This window comes from Simochromis diagramma, unplaced genomic scaffold (assembly GCF_900408965.1).
Source record: "Simochromis diagramma unplaced genomic scaffold, fSimDia1.1 OVJJ01000596.1, whole genome shotgun sequence".
Taxonomy (NCBI): domain Eukaryota; kingdom Metazoa; phylum Chordata; class Actinopteri; order Cichliformes; family Cichlidae; genus Simochromis; species Simochromis diagramma.
The window spans coordinates 21,209,663-21,231,498 of record NW_024387245.1 but is presented as its reverse complement, the minus strand read 5'-3'; the positions used below and the strand labels follow the sequence as shown (position 1 = coordinate 21,231,498).

Sequence of the window (21,836 nt, the reverse complement as noted above, 5' to 3'; positions counted from 1 at the left end):
GTCTTCTCCTCTCTGAGTTCCCTCCTTTGAGATTTTCCACACGTGACCTCCCCAACTATTTCTATATAATTTTTTGATTAAATATCCTGTTCTTGTTGTAAAAACCAAAATTTTAATAATTTAGAGGTCTGGCATGTTTGATATATAAACTTTTCCCTTTCTTTGTGACCTTTTCAAATATACAGCAAAAACAAATCGCAGCAGAACTGTTCCAGTGTAGCGCCAGCCTTTCAGCAAATACAGTTTCTGGGTGTTGCAGAGCCTTAACTGACCATTGCCTACACCTGATTGGATAAAGGGATGCCTGAGGTTGGCTTGGTGGAGATGCCACATCTCGCCTTTATTCTCTCTGGGCTCTCTGGGCTGTCATTTTAAGCTGAGATTCTCGAGTGGTTTAAAGTGGAAGCAATGTTTCTAAAAGTCTCGTATCCGTCTCCACTTTATGTTGCAGCTTTTGAGCCGAGTTGTAACCATAAAAGTTCAAAGCGGAAGTAAATGTCACGTCACTTTGCTTCCTGTTTTACTTCTTCTATTCCTGTCATTCAGGAGGAGATTGCAGTGACTCCTCCTTAAGCACTGGTATAAATAGTGAGAGAGCTGTGATGATGACAGATTCAGTGCATGTGATAACCATAAACGAGGCTTGAAACTTGCCATTCAGCATCTGGCGCAATCGACTCCAGCATCAGTGTCAGAACCGCCGTATTCCTGGGGTCTGGTTTGTCTGTTTGTGCTCTGTATGTTTACTTCTCAGTCCTTATGCTCCTTGTGGATTCCTTTTGTCTCATGAACTTCCTGGATCTTATGTTTGGTATCACCATGTTTTTTAAATGCACATGGAGATTAAATACAACAAGCATTTCTTTTCTTAAAACAAATGTCAATAGTTGCACAATCTTGGCTCTAGCACGTTGTCTCTGAGTGCTTTTTTGTTTGCAAAGAGGCTAAACATTCTTCAGGAAGTAACATTTTGGCTGAAAATGTGTGGCTACATTAGGGTTTGTGTGTGTGTGTGAGCAGTGTCAACAAAAGACACAGACCTGGTGGGAAACAGCGAGAGACTCGACGTGCACGGTATCGGGAATCAATGAAGAGCAGAATGAAAAGTGGGATAAAACGAACAATTTACTGCTGAACGCCCCTCTTTTTACTACACCCTTCGGCTCTCCCCCTAACACACACACAGACTAAATATACCAGCTCATCCATCACGTCATGTCAACAACATACATTTACCTAATGAAAATAACCAGCAAACAGTGCATTAGCGTACGAGCCTCAGAGGTGAAGGGCGTCATACACATGAGGAGGGAATTAGCTTTCAGCTGTCAAGAGCATCACTGAGTGCTTCTATGGCTATCAGTCATACAGACCTCTCTACTCCAGGTCACTTCAAATGGAAAGCTATACATCACCGGGCTCATCCTGTGCTGAATTACACTGCTAACGGGGGAAAGGTCAAACTGAGAGGAAAAACACACAACAGCCATACAGAAGTTTGTGGAATCAGACCCTAAACAGCTGTTTTTAGAGCATACAGATTCCATACTCATTCCATAATCCATGCTTATTTATGGCTCCATATTTTTATTCTTCGACTCAAAAATCCTTATTTATCTTATGCTGGGCAGTAGTGCAGCTAATGTCATCTTTAAATCAACTTTCTTCTAATTGGATGCCCCTCATTAACAGCATGTAGGTGGAGCTTCTGTGATTGCAGAGTACCTGGGAGGACCTTTGAAGGATACCACGTCTTTCTGACATCCCACAAAGCCAGAAATAGAAAAACCTGTTTGAAATTATCTTAAAATTCGATGCTGAGACTTCTTCTAATCGAGAACTGTTCCACATATTTCCACTGAAGAAGTAGAGAGGTGAAACTGTTGAGCTTGTAAGACAATTAGGTCCCAATTTTGTCCGTTTTGGAAAATTAACTGCCCTACCTTTGTGTTTTCTCCAAGTTTTCCTCTGCCAGCAGTTACTGATGTTGAAGAAAAACCCAGACAAAGGAAAGGAGAGCTTAATGATTTTTCTTTTCCATAAAGAGAATTCAACTGCACGCCCACTGCATGCTGTGACTGACGCCCTCTGTTAAAGCGAATGAAAGGCCGTGGAAATGATTACTTTGGCTATTGATTACAGAGCAGCAGTCCCCCTATCGAGCAGTAAACCTTCCCACCTTCACTCAATATCACAAAGTGAATTAAAGAAAGTAAAAACAATAACCGTAAAGTCTATGTTAAGTACACATCTGTCAAAGGGGTAGCCACAGGTGAAAATCAGCACTCGCCTGTAAATCAGTTTCTTTCCTGCTGCACGGAGCGACGCCAGCTACCACACACGACGAGCTGCAGAAAGCAACGAGCTGCCTCTCAGAGTAATGAACCATGACCTGTGTTTTGATCTTTATGCCACAAGTTACAGGACGGGAAGATCGAGTGCAGTTGGCAGGTAAAACATTACAACCCCCTGACAGCTCTGCAGTCACGCAGGAGCTGTGCTTAATCTGCTGAATCCTGATTTTTTTACTCCTTTAACACAGCACACTTTCTTACTGTATGAAATATTATCCTCACAGTGTTGCTTTGTTCACATTTTTTGACTTAGTGAAATATTAATATGCCCAGCAGCCTGTTAGGCCTAAGTTGACACTAACATCCGTAACTTTATTTTTTTATACCAGTCATTCCTATTTCTTTTTATTTTTAATTCTATAATTCAACTGAAATATCGTGTTAAGCTTGTTTCTGTTAACCATTTGCCACACACAGAAAGAGTTGGAAAACACTATAACCAAGTAAAAAAAAAATTGAATAACAAATCGGGGGGAAATTATGAATGACTAGTTTTACCCGATTAGCTGCACTCAGGCAGGCTACATCATTCATCAGTGTGAACAAGCTTAAATTTGATTCAGTGAATTCTTGAAGGTAAACGGTGTGTGCAAAAACTCCCAAATCCCAAATATTGTTTTTCTATCTACAGTGTTTTATGGTTTCATGTAATTAAACAAGCCACATTTTCATTTGAGTACCGTGTGTTTGGATGATCTGATATCGTCGTGTTGGTGTTGTTCCTGGAACAACATAGTAAATGTTGTTCCAGGATTGCAACATTGCAAGTGACCAATCACATTGTTGTGACGTTATTCTTTGGCGCGCCAAGCCATTCGTGCAATTATGAAATTCCAATGTTGCAAGGACAATATCAATTCTGCTTAGTGTTTATTAAAGGGTCAGGGTCAGGGTCCGTTGATCGGCGGACAGAGGCGGTTTCTCGCAGCTTAAGTACAGTTTTTTGTTTTATGGCGGTGTTTCCCGAAGTCGCAAAAGTATGACGTCACAACATTCTGATTGGTCACTTGCAATGTTGATCCTGGAACAACATTTACTATGTTGATCTGGGAACAACACCAACACGACGATATCAGATCGTGCGTGTGTGTTTGGTGGTGTCACCTCACAGCAAGGACCCAAAGTGTGCCAGGAAAAAAATCTTTAAACAATTACATCACAACCAGCCCCCTTTCCAGTTCTTAGCTGACAGGAGTGACACTCAGTGTGGTCTTTTGCTGCTACATTCTGTGTTCATAGATGCTCTTCTGCAAACTTTGGTAGCAACAAGCGGTTATTTGAGATACTGTTGCAGATGGCAGCAGTCTGGCCATTGACCTCTGACCTCAACAAGGCAGTTTCACCCAGAGAAATGGTGCTTTTCTCTTTTCTCATTCCTGTGCTTTAATGGCTTGCACAGTCACAAGATCCTAATCCAACAGTGCACCTTTGGGATGTGGTGAAAGGGGAGATGTTGAATCTATTGCCATAGAGCAGGGTGTCGAACTCCTGACCTCAAGGTCCTGCAGGTTTTAGATATCACCCTGGGTCAACACACCTGAATCAAAGGATTAGTTCATTACCAGGCCTCTGGAGAACTTCCAAACATGTTGAGGAGGTAATTTATCCATTTAAATCAGCTGTGTTGGATCAAGGACACATCTAAAACCTGCAGGACACTGGCCCTCGAGGAGTTGGAGTCACCTGTGCCATAGAGAATTAAGGTAGTTCTGAATGCCAAAGAGGGTCATTTCACACCATTTAAAATTCCCAAAGGTTTCCAAAAAACATCAAATAAGGTGCAAAACTGTTAGAAAATATGTTTAAATCTGCTGGCTTTTAAATTTAGGTGAATGGGCCCAATATTTGCTTCCGCTTTCCCAAAGTTAAAATAAATCTACTTCTTTCTCATATTTCTCCTTTTTATCTCTGTGCTCATTTTAAGCAACAACAGGTGTTGGCTCCTTTTCATTCATTCATATATCGAGAATAAATGGACACACTCAGTCACTCAAATACTAAAAAAAAATAACTCATGATGAATTCAGTGCAATTAGGGAGCGATTACGAACAGTTAGTGGGTCGTTCAGTCACTGCCAGACAAATCTGATCAAATCACTCCCACACAATCCAGACGAGGTTCATTTGTCACTTATATTGTTGCTTTTTTGCAGCTTCTTTGGTCAAATATGCGGATTTTCATCCTAGACGTATTGCACTCGGCTGAAACCACCTCAGTGCAAGCTGGCCGTGATGGATTGATGCCATCGGATGCGCTTCAGTGTCTCTTCACTTGATATAATCTCACAGAGCTGCCCTGCTCAGGAGAAAACATACGCTTCCTGCTTCGATATGAAACTCAGACCCCAAATAAGCACGAGAATGATTCATTGGAATATCGAAAACAATACTAAAATCATGGATTCACTCCCTCCCCCTTTCTTACACAAACACACACTCTCACTGATACATAAGCACTTCCTGTCGTGAGTGCAGTGTGTCATGAATTACAAACAGCTTTTTATCTGAAATTGTCTCAGCCGTTTCCAGAACATGACTCTTTGTCCTGTTTGCCTTTTTGAATCTCTTAAACCTATCAGTTCTCCTGGCAGGGACTCTCAGCACGGAGCTCGCTTGTTGGGCTTGGCAGGGAAGACGCTGATAGCCAGGGAAGACACGACCAGCGTCACATTCAATTTGTCCAATTATACTGACTCCGATAAACAGGACTGACGTGTAGAAAAGGTTGAATTTGTGAAGAGGGCTTCCAGCTCCTACTGTTTCGGTGTAATTTTATTATGCTGTGAAAGGTCAGTTTTCCCAATTACTGAAAAATATTTTCTCATTTTCCCCTTGTAGTATGAAGCAATGCAGACAGCTTTGGCTTTGTTCACTCAAATATCTGACTTTTGAGTTTTTCTGCACTGGGGATGAACTGACCCTGCAAGCATTGTTTTCTATGCTGTATCTGGTCAGACATTAATATCCTTGAAAATGAAAATAGCTAAAAAGACTTAAATTCACATTTATCCACAGTGTTACAGTCTGATTGAAATAGGTTTTTTTAATTATTATTATTGTGTTTTTGTTATTCTGCATGTCATAGTTCTGGAGTTGTTGAAAAAAGAAAATTAATTAAAATTCAGAGAAAAAGTTTTGAATTTTCTAGACTAAAATAAAAAAAATGTACAAGAAAAACAATGAGCAAAAACTTTATGAAATTTTTTTTTTTGCATAAATTTGACAGTTTTTGTTTTCAGAAACTTACAGAAGCATACATTTGACTATTTTTTTCTTCATAATTTCGAGGGTTTTTTTCTTGTTAATTTGCCCGTCTCCCTGTAATTCTGCTATTTTTCCCTCATAAATTAACCATTTTATTTGCTGTAAATTTGCCTTTTTTTTTCTTTTTAACTTTTTTCTTGTAAATGTATTTTTTTTCTCCATTCTTTTCTCATAAATTTGGTATTTTATTGCTTGTACATTAGTGATTTTTACTTGTTAATTAGACGATTTTTCTCATGTTTTATTTTAATTTTTTGTTTGTCTTTTTTTCCTGTGTCTTGTTTTGCCTTATTTTTTATTCCGTTCTGTCCTATTGGCTTTACCTGTTTTTGTTTTTTTTCTTCTACCTGTGTCTCGTCCTCAGTCACTCCTGTGTGCACTCCTGTGTGCACTCTGTGTTTCACTCTTCAGTTCCTCATACTTCTTATCCCCCTGGTTTTGGATCCTTGTTTAGTTTTTCTACCCTGTGCCTTTGTGTCCTAACTCCTGCCACATTACATTTGGCTTAAAAGAAAAGGGTTAGTAGACATCTAGATCACACCTAGCTGCTTCAAATATGCAAAGGCATGTATCTGCAATTGAGCTGGCTGTGAAATAGGTGCGAACAGACTGCCATAGGGTGGGACTCACTTGTTGAGTTTTGCCATGTAGATCTTGATGTGGCTGAAGTCCGGCCTCTCTGCAGGGTCCTCGGCCCAGCAGCCCTCCATCAGGATGGTCAGCTCCTCTGAATGGTATCTATTGTCTGTGGTTGGCCGAAAGTATGGCTTCTGACCGTTCCTCACCTTCTGAACAATTTCTGGAGACGAGAAGACAAAGTGTGAAACTCAGCAGGTTATTATAATAGTCAGGACACAATTGAACAGCTGAAAACCAACAGAGACAAATACAGTGACAAATATTTGCCTCCTGATTTTATAGTTTTTTGCATATTAGTCACATTCACATGATCATCAATTAACTGTGATTAACCACATTTTTTGGAGAGTTGAGTTCAATTTCAGCCACACCCGCTGAATCAAGAAATCAGTTGAATAAAACCTGACTGACAAAGTGAAGTAGAGTAAAAGATCTCAAAAAGCAACACATCATCCCACAATCCAAGAAAACAGATGAGATGAGAAACAAAATGACATCTATCAGTCTGGACAGGGTTACAAAGCAGTTTCTTTGGGAACAGTGGTGAACTTTCCCAAGAGAAGCCTACTAAAATTACTACAGGATTACTACAAGAGGCCACTGATGACTCATCCAGTAGGTCACAAAAGAACCCAGAACAACATCTAAAGAACTGCAGACCTCACTTGCCTCAGTTAAGGTCTGAGTTCATTATTCAATGATAAAAAAAGTAACTGGGCAAAAGTCACATCCATGGGAGATGCAGAAACTAACACAGCATTTCATACAAAGAACATCATACCAAGTGTCAAACATGACTGTGGTGGTGTGACGGTCTGGGGCTGCTTTGTTGCTTCAGGATGACTTGGTGTAATTGATGGAACCATGAAATCTGCTCTCTACCACAGAATCCTGAAGATGAATGTCCAGCCATTAGTTCATGCCCTGCACTGATGGCCAGAGACAGAAGCACTTCGGATATGCAGCAGGACAATGATCTGAAACGCAGCTGCAAATCCACTGCTGAATGGCTCAAAAAGAAATAAAGGTTTCGGAGTGGCCTAATCAAAGTCTGGACTTAAATCAGATTGAGATGCTTTGGCATGACTTTAAACAAGGTAGATAACCTCCAAGTGTGGCCGAATAAAAAGAATTCTGCAAAGAAGAGAGGGACAAAATTCCTCCACAGGAATTTGAAAGACTGACTGTCAGTTATCACAAACGGTTGACTGGAGTTCTTGCTGCAAGTGGTGGACCAACCAGTTGTCAGTTAAGTGGAAAAATGTTTCCCTTGTTAAAGAAAATCATCTTTTAAAAACTGCATTTTGTATTTACTCAGGTTATCTTTGTCTAATTTTGTTTGTTTTATCTTAAACATTTAAATGTGAGAAACATACAAATATTACTGGTGGCTCCCAGTGCTACCCCTCAGCCTCCTGGTAGACACACCAATAGTCTCAATTTCAAAATCTTACATTGCCTTGTTGTCAAGTTATCACATTCACAAGATTTTCAGAAAATGTACTTACTTGAGGTCAAAGTCACTGAGATTCAAACTCATCGAAGTAGATACACCTATGGTGTCAGTTTGAAGCTCCTATGTCACCTCATTCTTGACTTATCGCATACATAAACGTATGCCTTCACGTCGCCCACCCAGTGGGGTGGCAACATTACCCAAGAAACTAAGAAATCAGGAACGAGGCAAACACTTTTTCATAGCACTGTACACCATCTCAACAAGGAGCATAAAGTGCAGCATTTTTTGGCAGCAAGTGAAATTTAATATGCTTTTCTCAAGGTCTTATTACAATATCAGCAGAAAAATCCCTGAGTCCAAATTTGGTAATCGGTATTAAATGTTTTTATAAGTTGTAAGATCTAAGTCATCATCAATAATGAGAAGTAGACTTTTCTGAGAAACGTGGGTTGTCATCATCTGTTCTCTGAGACATAACTGGTGTGTTGGATATTGTTATCTTTGGGCAGACCCAGGATATTTCTTCCTCTTTCCAGTTTCTCTGAAGTATTTCTCAAATTTATTTTACTTCCTAATCTTGTGAAAGTCTATAGGTCATCTCAGAAATGTGTTATTAATGCTTACAACAACAAGTGATGTGATGTCACTTTGAGGACATCAGTTAGTAATGATAGGATATACTCAAATGATTAAATGATTGAGAAGGAATTCATGACAAAAAAAACATTACTTCATTTCACTGCTGCTCACCCAGGAGGGTCCTCTCATGTTCTTTTAATAAAATAATTAGTCACACTGCCGGTCTGGTAACTGGGGACTGTGTGGACCCCAACACTGTGCTCTTTATTTATTAATTTCATTAATAAATAAAGCAGCTAGATCTTTGGAAACAACGCTCAGCTTTGGTCGCAGTGCAAAGAAACATCATTTATCAAAACAGCGCACTGTCCAAAAATTAATTTATTACTTTGTAAAAGCTAAACTAAACTGCCTCGCTAGCTTCACACCACAAAAACACCCTGACTGATGACTTTGTGTTCAAAGGTGTATATTTCATATTGTTGGTAATATTTTTTCCGCCACATGTAAACTCTGCTTAAAGCTCAATGCACTGTATATTGATAACAGTTTTCTACAGTTTTAACTGAACTTGATGCTACTCTCATAATGTTTCAGATTTATCCGGAGGAGAAAATGAGAAGGACTCATTTTCCTCCTTTCCAGTTCTAGAATTTTCATTCTTGGACCCTGCTAGAGTAGCTTCACAGCATTCAAACTTTATTTATGTTTACGCTGGGTCTGAGTGCACGCCCTTAGCTGCTTTCCCTTTAAGCCATCCTTTGTCTCTGATTGGCTGCCCCTCACAAACATCAGGTTTGAACACCTTTGCTGAGGATGGCTTCACTACTCACAATATCCTCTCCCTATGACATGATACAGAGCCATAAGTAGGGAAAAGAGTGTTAGAAAGCGAATGCTTGGAGGTTAAAGTATTTTGGCTCACAGGGATATGAAAAAGTTCTGAAAACAGGAGTTGGCAAATCCGATTCAAGATCATCTTCTTGCGCACCTCTTGATCGTTTTCAGCACAGCTGCTATTTTCAGATTTCTGATTGGCCGTTCCGTTGTGCTCCATAAAGCCTTTATTATACTTTCCACATCAGCAAGTCTACTTGGGTCCACTTGGGTTCAAGTGTGGACAGACTCATCTGCGGACAATTTATGCATGTGCCCAAGGCGACAGACTCCATGTGGACTTAACTAAAACAGGAATGATTACTTAGCTGCTGGGTCTACAACTGTTCATGTCTGCAACACGAGTGTAATCAAGCCAGCATGCAATCGTTTACCTCAATTTTAATTTTCAAGAAGTGGATGGAGTCGTAGGGAAGCAAACCTCATCTCATCGTGCTACGGCACACACAAACACAGTTTATATTGTTCCTGCTAAAATGTCTCCACCAGAAGTTCCCTGTTCCAATCAGGTCATGGCAGATGGCTGTCCCTCCCTAAACCTGGTTCTGCCAGAGGTTTCTTCCTGTTAAAAGGGAGTTTTTCCTTCCCACTTTCACCAAGTGCTTACTCATAGGGGGTCATCCGATTGTTGAGTTTTCTCTGTATTATTGTAGGGTCTTTACCTTACGACAAAAAGTATCTCGAGGCAGCTGTTGTATAAATAAAATTGAACTGAATTCAATTGAAGATTCTCGACATAAAATTCAGGTTAATTCAAAACATAAAGTTGATGTGAGTGGTCAGAAGGTCACTTCCAGAAAGCGATCTAAAAATATCAGTCATGTTGGAGGCAATCTGGAAATGCCCAAGAGCACAACCTCGATTTTAAATCAGGAAAGGCTTTAAAAACTTTGTTCATATTTAATATGAGCATTCACTATTGTAGCAAATGGAAAATATTCCCATGAAGACAGGATGCTATACTCAGTGAGCTAAAACAGAGTACATTTCTATTAATATTTTTAGTACACTGCTTCTGTCACAATCAGCAGGGCTGACTGTGTGTAGAGTGAAGGGTGGACCCAAATGCAGACGGAAACAAAATGTGAAACATGACTTGAATAACAGAAAACGAGCCATTTATTGAGGCTGGCAAAATAACTGTAAACAAAAGGCAAAATGGAAGGCTAACAATAAACTAAACTGGGTGAGCTAAATTAACTTAAAAACCTACAACAGGAACATGGACTTGACATGAGGAGACTTGACGCAACTTCTTGGCTTGCAAACAAAGCAGACGATCTGACAATGACACACTGAAAACACAGGACTTAAATACACAGGAGGTGATTAGGGGAAGTGGGAACACATGGAGGAACAGCTGACTGACATGAACCTAATGACAGGACAGGGGAGTGAAACTAAATACAATGAACAAAGAACACACGACTCCTTCAAAATAAAACAGGAAACACTGAAACTAGACATGACAACACAAGCTTAACAGACCTAACACGTGATGAACGATACAAGAACTCAAACATAGAACCCAAGGAAACAATAAATAATAACTGCCTTTCCTTAACTAAAGCTAAATAGGAATGACACAAACTAATCACATATCTAAAATGAGACAAATACAAAATGAACTCAGAGCGCTGGGTCAGAGACCCAGCCTGTGACAGCTTCTTTTATTGTGTTATCCTTATGTTAATGTGCTATTTCTGTTGTATAGCATTAATTTATTCAGCAGTGCTGGTTGACTCTTTATAGTTGCTGATATTTTTTCCCTCTTTTATTCATTAATCATGTCATCATAAAAGTCTGTAAGAGACATCCTTCCCCAAACGATTCTTCCACATCCGCTCTTTTCTGTTAGTATTATCATCACGAAAGAGCCATAAGAGTAATTTGAAGACTCCACTGTTATTTTAAAACCACAAAATCACAATTTCACAACTGGCTCCAACACATCTGAACACTAGAGAGCAGGTGCTGGCTTTCACTGCTCACAGCCTGTTACAGATGAGCGTGAGCCACTTGTACGATCAGTGTAGAGCGTGACTGTGAATAAAAGGTTAATGAAAGCCATCGCACAGATGAAGCACTCCAGGAGGGTTTCACGCATCCACTTTGGATGCGCAAAAGTTGATCTGGAGTAGCTCTAGAAGTTGTTCCTGATGTCACTAATGCAGAAGCAGCGGAGGTGCAGGCAAAAGAGGGAAAACAGGGAAACTGGTCAAACCGCAATATGCAGTATGTGTGCAGGAAAAGCCAAAGGGTCACGTGTGAGTAGTTCACTTCAAACCATAATAATGAAGATTTAAGATCAGTCTGAAATGGTGTCATCTAAATATATAATTTTCTGCCTGTCTTGGAGCTCAACCTTCCAATCAAGCACACAAATATATAATTTTCACACAAGTGTATGAAAGTTTTCACACGGTCAGTAGTCTGAGTTTTTTCCTTTTTTTTCTTTTACTTTGCTGCTGCTAAAAAGTAGGGTCACCTTTTTTCTAAAAAAATATGTGTTTTCCTCCATCCTGATTGGAGTAGCATTAAGTCATGTGACACAAGTTTAGGATTTTATTGAGACCTATGGCGGAAACAAGTTACCCGCAAAGTTTACAGAGACATACTTAAAGAGGAGACATCTTCATCACTCATCAAATCTATCTTAGAATTATGTGACATGAAGGCTGTGTCCACACTGGAAGCGAGTCACTCGTCACGCATCGCTTTGAAGCTGACGGCCTTTCGCTTGAGGACAATCCAGGTTCTGGTTGCCTAGGTAACCCTCTAATGTATTTACTACCAGGCCGGATGTCAATCATGGGCATTCATGACTCACCGGTCATTCAGTCTCACCCACTTCACATTGACAGAAATGATTTTCCTTGTAGTCGCTCAAAATCATCAAATATTATTTCACCTTCTTTGGCCTCATGTCTCTGCGATTCACTTCCAGTGTGTACGCAGCTTAACGTTTGGGAAAACAGTGGTTGATGACCACAGCATGACCAAAAAGCAAAGCAGCTGTGGAACTCTCTACCCCCGGACATAAGAAACATTGGTTCTCTCCCCCAGTTTAAATCCCAACTCAAAACCCAATGCTGCATATTCATTGTGAACCTATTGTTTGTTTATTTATCTTCTGCTTTTTTGTTTTTATTGTTCTTCATTTTGTCATTTTTCTATAATGTGTTTTATTCTATTGTTAAGTGTCCTTGGGTGTCTTGAAAAGCGCTTTTAAATAAAAAATTATTATTATTATTATTGTTATCATTACAAAGTTGCTGCAGGCTTACAACTGAACTGCAAAATTACATAGATTCTTGGCAACCTTGCATTTAAGTAAACAGAACACAACCAGTTGAGTTGAGTCCCTTGCTGCAAAGAGTCACCTCGCAGACGAGTTGCACTCATTCAGATTGATTGCAACATGTTGAGAGCAATGCAGTCAGTCCAACCAAAATGCAATTGTTTAGCCTCGCCTCAAAACAGGTAACCTGTCCAATCAATTTCCAATCACGAGTGGTCTCCCTTGCACGCTCAGACTGTCTGGTGACTCAGTGCCTTGTCCAAGGATACTTGGGAAATTGTTTCCCACCAACCTTCCAATTGGTGGATGACCAAAGAGATCACCATCCTATTTCTTTTGCTTTGGTGTGACTGAACAATTATAATGACAGCTGCTCCTAAAGAGCCAATCAGCAGTCGAAACAAGGAACACATAAGCAAATCACAACCATTTAATGGGTGTGATGGGAGACAATTGTACCATTTCACAAAGCCTTGTTTTCTGTAAAATTAATGTTGTCTTGTTTTCAAGTGCACATTAATGAAGCTGTGATAGAAGTAATAGGAAGAAGTGTTTCCACCCTTATGTTGAGACAAAGTCACCAGATTTTTTAAACTGATTTAAGTGGTGATTTTACACATGCAGTTCAAAATGATTGAAGTAACCCACTGGTCCATCGGTGATAGTGAAAAGTTGCATGGAATTATATTTTAAGCATCATAGGCTTTGACTGTTTTGTTATTTTCCACTTCTATCCTTATCACTAAGCTGTGATGTTTTACATCGTGGCTAAGAAATCTAAAAAGTGATTCAGAGACATTCTGAATACAGCAGACATTCAGACCACTGACAAACAGGGATGTTTCAGGGATCTTTGGACACTGTTTGCGACCCAGTTAACCAAATCCTCTCTCTCTGGTCTCTGTGTTGATGATGGCAGCTTTCAGAAGCAGGTGCTTCTAAACCAGCCAAGTCTGGCACAAAGATCTGTTAGAACTGTGACGCTAAAACACCTTTTGGCTGAAAAAACACCGACAATCATAATTAACGATATTAGAGCACAATATCTGCGCTGCGATAATTAATATTGAACAGATGGGCTTTTGGATGTAGCACTGTTTTTCTTCATACATTTTACTGTTTATTATGCTTTATTTGTTTATACTTGTGGCTCTGGCTCTGGTTATCTGTTAGTGGTGCTACCCTGTAAGGGTTGGGCATATTATTTTAATAATGACACAATATTAATAAAGTAAACTCTGAAAATCAAGCCGTTGCATACTGTTGACTTAAGGAAGATGTATCACAGCTAAAGCTGCTTCGAGACATAACACACATGACCGTTGCCTTCAGTTTCCACTTCTGCACGATCTCTGGATCGCATCTTCATTTAGAGTCCACTATTTTTTTCATATCTTGGACTGATTTAACATCACATTGTGGTTTTTTTCTGCCTTGACATCTGGTCAGCACATGTTCTTTGTGTACATGGCTGCACGAAAGGGTGCTCTGACCTTTCAAAGACATTGCAAATGTATTTTATTTTTATTTTTTTAATCTTTCTCAAAGAAAATGAGCTGAATTAAACTACAAGAACAAATGTTTTAGTTTACTGGACATTTGTTTCTGCAGGGGTCAGCTGACCTGTTTAAGGCCCATTAAAAAAAACTGTTGTGTTTACCTTTGGGGCTGAGGTCCATGCCCTCCACATAGAAAGGTCCATTCCTCAGAGCTATTTCCTGCAGTATTATGCCAAAACTGTACACATCACCCTTCTGAGTCCCCTGAGGAGGATGGCGGTCGTATATGAGCAGCTCAGGAGCCGTCCAGAGCTTCTCTAGATAAAAACAGAACAACCCAAACTTTTAGCAGAAAGTTGATGTTCTTCTTCTTAACAATGTGACTGGATAATCATTGCTGCATTAACTTACTTGCATAGAGTGAGTGCGAGTCGTCATTTTCACTGGACGTGCGGAAGCTGACCAAGCCGAAATCTGTTATTTTCAAAACGAAGCGACTGTCCACTACGCAATTAGATGACTTCAGATTTCCATGGCAGCCAAAGTAGCTGTTGTGCAGATAGTTCATACCCTGGTGCAGAGAAGTGCAAGTAAAGCATTACAGGGTGTTTTCTGTCTGTTTCTGCTACTTTCCCCATGTTTACAGTAAATCTTATGTTCAGACATGTGGAAATAATATGATCTGACAGACAAACATATGCTGAGGAGAACATTTCTCAAGGACAGGCGCTTTCGTGGGGGTTATTTCTGTGAAATTACTGTTAAACAGAAAGGCACGGTGGATACTGAAGTACTCATGTTCAATACTTTGTGGAAACGGTGAGTCAATCATGCCTCAGAGCTTCACCAGCGCCTCTTCTCCTGCAAAACGATGCTATCTGCGTGGAGCAATTTAGCCGAAGGGCTTCGTCATGCAAGTCGTTCGGTATCGCTCAGACAAAAAGCCTCTTTGTTGGGACAGATTAAAAAGGAGTCCTCTAAATCATGTCCATGATTAGTTTTGATTAAGCTGGAAGGAAAACTTCTGCAGAGTTTCTCTCCTGCTTTACATTATAGGATGGAAATATTTACTCCAGTTTCATGCACTGTGCCAAAAATACATTTTTCTGCACATTTCTCTCTCCCTCTCTCCGTCTAGACTCTGAGAAACTGCCCATGAGAAACCATGGTAACCCAGACATTTTCTGTGTGCATCTCCAAAGTGCACAAAGCCTCTTTTTTCAACACTAAGAAAAAGGGACAATCTTTCAAAAACATGTGTGACTTTTTAAATCAATGCCTGTTGACCCAGTCTGACAGCGACGTACCTTCACGATGTCATTGATCAGAGAGTAGCGGAACATCCAGTCCAGGTTGATGCTCTCATTCTCTAAAATGTCCTTAAAATAAAGAAAGAATAAAAAGGAAGAACAACTCAAAAACCTTTGCAGACATAAGAAATGCCTTATATATAATCTTCTGTCTGTCTTGAGGTGAGAACCTACCAATCAAGCATGCAAATCTATAATTTTCAGACAAAAGTACAAAATGCTCCACAAAGACATTTCTTTTTCTATCATTGTTGCTAAAGTATGTCTGGAAACACTCATGTGTTTGGTATGAGTTAAGATTCATTTGTCATTGTTGTTATTAATCTGTGCCTAAATTAGATTACAGGTAAACCAAAGCTAGTCCAAGTTTGAGTTATGGTTCTAGACTTTTAGGATTTTTTGAGCTTTTTAAATCTGGTTTTGATTTTATTATGATATTGCTGAGTTTTTAGCTCCTGTTTTATTTCACCGTATAGTATTCCTGTGTCTCTGTATCATGTTAAGTGCGAGTTTTCCTGCCTTAGTAGGTCTGTTCTGGTTGGTTCCCATATGGAAAAGAAATAGTAAAACCATATATGATTTACTCATGAAAGTGGCCACTTTCTCATTACTTTCATATATAATTTCATATATTTTTTTAGTAAGTATCCAAAACATACAAGTTTCATTATATAATTTTTCAAGGGATCTTATATGTGTTTTCACTCTTGTATGCTTTTCATACAAGTTTCATACAAGACAGATACAAACTTTATAAGATTTATATATATCTTTTCCATATGGGTTAGTTGTCTGATTGTTTTCACCTGTGATTACATGCATCTGTGTCTTATCACGCCCCAGTGTGTGTGTGTGTCTATATATATATATATATATATATATATATATTAGGGGTGCAACGATACTCGTATCGATATTGAACCGTTCGATACAGTGCTTTCGGTTCGGTACGCATATGTATCGAACAATACAAAATTTGTAATTTATTTTATCAACTTTCCTTCTGACGATGCTGTCTGTGTTGAGTGCTCAGTGAATCTGCGTTCGACTACTCCGCCTAGGCTGCACTGTCGAGCGCAGATCCACTGAGCATTCAACACAGACAGCATCGTCAGAAGGAAGAGCGCAGGGCAAGCTAGCGAGACAGAAGTTAAGCTCTCCTTGCAACATGAACCTCCCCCACCCTCATTCAGATCTGGCGTTTGGAATTATTTTGGTTTTCATGTGACGTATGACCCTGAAGGTAAGCGCGTCATGGACTAAAGTAAAACAGTATGTTGGATGTGCCACGCAATGCTCAATTACATGGGTGGGAACTAGTGTGTTAGCACAGTTAGCTCGTTAAGGTGTTGGCTGTCTAGCCCCACGCAGGGGTAGCTCGTTAATGGAGATTTGCCGTGTTGTGGCGTTAACGTCATTTCAACGAGATTAACGCTGACAGCACTAGTGGGAACACAACGAATATGACTGCACATTTACACCGACATCATCCTAGTGCAAAGACAAGTGGAAGCAGACAAAAACAACAAGCATGCATGCTACAAACTTTACCCGAGTCATTTAGACAGCCGTTAGCACATGATTCTCCTTATGGGGACCTGATATGTTTAATATTGTGGCGAGCTCAGACAAGGAGGAGACAGAGGTGTCGTTTGGTCTTGCTTCCCGTGAGCTAGCCAGGGAGCACAGCCGTTTATTGACATCTGCAGAAGAACACTGCCGCTAGGTAACTGCTCAGTGTGGCAACCGCACAGCAACAACAACACACAGAGCGCCCTCTGACCCCGGAAGGACACACCGTCGCAGCGAGAGGGCGTCACCCATCACTATGGCAACACAAACAAAACATAACTGTACAAACAGAACCCTGAACAGCCCTGACCCGCTACATAGCCCCCACCTAAGGGGTCAGTCGTCCCCGACGACCCCATTGCCCCACACAAAGTCCTGCAAATGTCCAGGTGCCTTCTTTTGGCGCACCGGCCGGTCACGACCGGCGGGGGAAAAGTCACTCGGGTCAGAACATGGGGTGCCACCATCATCCCACTTCTGACACCAATGTGGCGAGCTCAGACAAGGAGGAGACGGAGGTGTCGTTTGGTCTTGCTTCCCGTGAGCTAGCCAGGGAGCACAGCCGTTTATTGACATCTGCAGAAGAACACTGCCGCTAGCTAACTGCTCAGCGCGGCAACCGCACAGCAACAACAACACACAAGGCGCCCTCTGACCCCGGAAGGACACACCGTCGCAGCGAGAGGGCGTCACCCGTCACTATGGCAACATGAACAAAACATAACTGTACAAACAGAACCCCGAACAGCCCTGACCTGCTACAATATGCTGCTGAGAATATAGCCCAGAAGAAGCGTATAGTATAGCTTTTATTTTGGAAAGAGCCATTTCTCTGTAATAAACTCTCTTTTCCAAAGATGAGTGATTCCTCAATCAGATACAGGTGTTACCGCGCCAGATCCGCGGCCCCGAACCGTAGTAAGGAAACCTCTGGCAGTTACTTGAAGGTTCCGTAACTGACTCGTAGCCGGCAACAGCTTACTATACAGGTCAACTCCGCTAGCAAAAAGATCGAAGGAGGCGTAGGAAACTGCTTCACCGAACTTTATTTCTTCTCTAAGGCACGAACACCGCGTACAGTGGGCTGAAACAGTTTACTCACAGCGAGCATCGCCGACACAACTCTGGCTGTCGAGGGAGTTATTATATTCCTTTTATTTATTTTCTTTTCGTCTCTTCTGTAGCTAACCGTTACTTTTTCCCCTTCTCCGCTCTCTCTTCACACACACACCAGGCAGTCCCGCTACACACATCCCGAATACATTTCCCATCAGGCTTCATCCTTAAAGGGCCATGCCTGTAACACAGGGCTTGCAAAATCGCTAGCCCGACGTCCCGGGGCTAGCAATTTTTCCAGTCGTACTACCAAAATCTATCTCTGCCCTGCCCGTCGGGCTATTGTAGGAAGGAAAAATATATGTCAATGCTTTTGCATTCTTTCGGAAATGTAGCTGGGTAATTATGTCATTGGCATCGGTGAGCCACTGTCAATATGTGACATATTGAAATCGCGTTTGAATTTGCGCTTGTTTTTTGCTTTCACTTTGCAAATGTCCAGGTGCCTTCTTTTGGCGCACCGGCCGGTGACGACCGGCGGGGGGAAAGTCACTCGGGTCAGAACATGGGGTGCCACCATCATCCCACTTCTGACACCAATGTGGCGAGCTCAGACAAGGAGGAGACGGAGGTGTCGTTTGGTCTTGCTTCCCGTGAGCTAGCCAGGGAGCACAGCCGTTTATTGACATCTGCAGAAGAACACTGCCTCTAGCTAACTGCTCAGCGCGGCAACCGCACAGCAACAACAACAACAACACACAAGGCGCCCTCTGACCCCGGAAGGACACACCGTCGCAGCGAGAGGGCGTCACCCGTCACTATGGCAACATAAACAAAACATAACTGCACAAACAGAACCCCGAACAGCCCTGACCCGCTACAATATGCTGCTGAGAATATAGCCCAGAAGAAGCGTATAGTATAGCTTTTATTTTGGAAAGAGCCATTTCTCTGTAATAAACTCTCTTTTACAAAGATGAGTGATTCCTCAATCAGATACAGGGCTCGCAAAATCGCTAGCCCGACGTCCCGGGGCTAGCGATTTTTCCAGTCGGGCTACCAAAATCTATCTCTGCCCTGCCCGTCGGGCTATTGTAGGAAGGAAAAATATATGTTAATGCTTTTGCATTCTTTCGGAAATGTAGCTGGGTAATTATGTCATTGGCATCGGTGAGCCACTGTCAATATGTGACATATTGAAGTCGCGTTTGAATTTGCGCTTGTTTTTTTGCTTTCACTTTGCAGTCGTGCAAACTGTGTATAGAGAGCGACAGCACTGATTGGTGAGTGATGATAATTTGTGCACCAATTCCTCTGACATCGTCTTATCAATCGTTAGCTTACTATGCAAACATGACAAGTGAAATCTCCCGCAGCAAGCTTAAACATGTGAGAGGTTGATCGCGCAGAGAATCGCTGAGCTTATGTGAGTGAGCGTGTAAAAGCATTTCAGTTCTGCTGAGCCAAATAAGACAGGTCAGGGTGAAGAAGTGACAGCCAAAGAAAAGCTTACCACAAAACGGAGAAGTTATGACAAATCAGACTATAAGGCAAAAAGAAAGTGCAGCTTTATGGTTTCATGGACAAAAGAATTTCTGTGGCTGCAATATGATGAGCTAAATAACCAGGGCTACACATAAGTGGTCCGCAGGTGCGCATTCGCTGTCAAAATAAAAAACACGCACAAGGGTTAGGGTTAAATTTAAAAACTGTACTTTTGAGTTAAAATATATATTTATAATTTTAATAAATGACAAATTAAAAATGCATGAACATTTTTTTGTATCGAAAAAATATCGAACCGTGACACCAAAGTATCGAACCGAACCGAACCGTGAATTTTGTGTATCGTTGCACCCCTAATATATATATATATATATATATATATATATATTAGAGATGGCACGATACCACTTTTTTATGTCCGATACCGATACCGATATCATAAATTTGGATATCTGCCGATACCGATATGAATCCGATATAGTGTTTTTTAATCAACAAAACTGTTTTTTAAATATCTTGCTGCATTTTGTATAAGTTCATACTCAAGTTTAAAACAACAACTACACTAAAGCTATTCTGTTATACCTGTATGCAAAAAAAAAAATTTCATAGTTCAGCAATACTGATCAATCTAATAAACTTAAACCTACACCATCCTCCCTATTCTGGTATTTTAAAGAGTACTTAGCGTAAATATTAAGCAACCTAACTAATAGGGTTCCAACTCCCAGCAACAACAAAAATAAATAAATAAAAAATAGGGAACCACCCTCCACCTCATGATGCTTAATCGACGTAATCAACCTTAATTTGATGCAGTGTGAAAAAAAATGCACAGAAATCAATTATTTTTCAAGAAATATTAAATAGATTCAACATCTTTCTTCAACAAAATTGCAGACTGCACAGATGGTACCTTCCCAAAGGAAAAAGTACTATAGCTTACTAGGGTATATTAGACTTAATAGTCACTATATACAGTAATTGACTTCTATTCATTTTACATCAAATTAAAACTTTGGGTGTAAGATTTGGATAATTATTTATTAAAAGCTAGACATTTTAAATGAGAATAAGAAAGAAAAGTATGTCTTTGTGCCCCCTTTTCCCTGTTCATGCCCTATCGGCCCCCCTGGCTAAACTTTGCTAGATCCGCCCCTGCACAGTTACCAGCCGTCAGCTACGTAGAAAAAGATCCTGGAGTAGAAAGTAATATTAAATACATTCTAACAACAGCTGATCAAGCTTAAACGTGCTGCGGTTGTTCAGCCGCTGGTTTCCTCTTTCTGGTGCAAAGTGGGCCAAAAACAAAGAAGAGAGACGGAGTCCCGACAGAAAAGCCGATCAGCTGATCAGTTAAGCAGTTTCATGATTGAAGTAGCAGCGAGAAGAGGCAGTCGCTTGTTAAGCTTAACGCAGGAATGCTTTACAAACATTCAGAGATGGACTTACACACTTGCTTTACTTCTCTCGGGATAACTTTGTCGGAGATGAAATGCCGGGTTGCTAGCGAAGCTCCAAATGCTATCCAGACCACCTGACAGGTCCCGCATGCCACAGCCGCTCTATCACGTGATGCATACTGCTCCGACGTGCTAAAGTTCTGAGGTGAGTTACGGCGTGTTGCAAGTTTTGTGAGGTGCTTTCGTGATATTTAATGGATCGGATTACATTTTTTATTTTTCTCCGATATCCGATCCAGTAATTTAGGTCAGTATCGGACCGTTACCGATACGTAATATCGGATCGGTCCATCTCTAATATATATATATATATATATATATATATATATATATATATATATGTATATATATATATATATATATATATATGTATGTGTGTGTCCTGATTAATCCTTAATCTGTGTACGCTTCATCTTTAAAGCATACTGTCAATAAAAGTTCCAATAAAACAGACCCTGAATGCACCAAAAGTAAAATTCAAAAATAATTATATATTTATAAAATAAAAAATTGATATTTTTATTCATTCATTGCCGTGTTTGCTTTTTGATTAATCCATTTTATTTTCATTTCTCATGTTTATTTTTAACTGTACAGGGCATGTTTATTTCATGTTTTTTTTTTTTTCGTTTTTGAATAAAAAGACACATCATTTGCATTTTACCCAAACCCATCTATCTGTTAATTGTTTTTTTATTTTTAATTATTTACTTTAATCATCTTATTTTATTCATTATTTTTTACTGTTTTGTATTTATCTGTATTAATTACCCTAATTTTCTACATATTGTCTACTTATTTGTCACATTTATTTATTGCTATATTTTTTATGTATTTATTATATGTAATGGTTCCATAGTACAGTGGTTCACACAATCACATGGTAAGCCAAAGGTCTTGGTTTCTTTGTCTCACCCCCCCAACCAGTTGCACCAGA

General features: G+C 40.2%; 1 protein-coding gene across 1 annotated transcript in view; it reads right to left on the bottom strand.

The window, feature by feature from the left end:
- LOC120714624 (atrial natriuretic peptide receptor 2) overlaps window positions 1–21,836 on the bottom strand; it is a 96,806-nt gene that overhangs the window by 19,743 nt on the left and 55,227 nt on the right. Inside the window, exons 12-15 of the mRNA XM_040000955.1 lie at window positions 15,300–15,371; window positions 14,404–14,563; window positions 14,154–14,309; window positions 6,249–6,417 (exon numbers count right to left, since the gene is read on the bottom strand). Of these exons, the coding sequence (XP_039856889.1) occupies window positions 6,249–6,417; window positions 14,154–14,309; window positions 14,404–14,563; window positions 15,300–15,371 (557 nt within the window). The remainder of the gene's footprint in view (window positions 1–6,248; window positions 6,418–14,153; window positions 14,310–14,403; window positions 14,564–15,299; window positions 15,372–21,836) is intronic.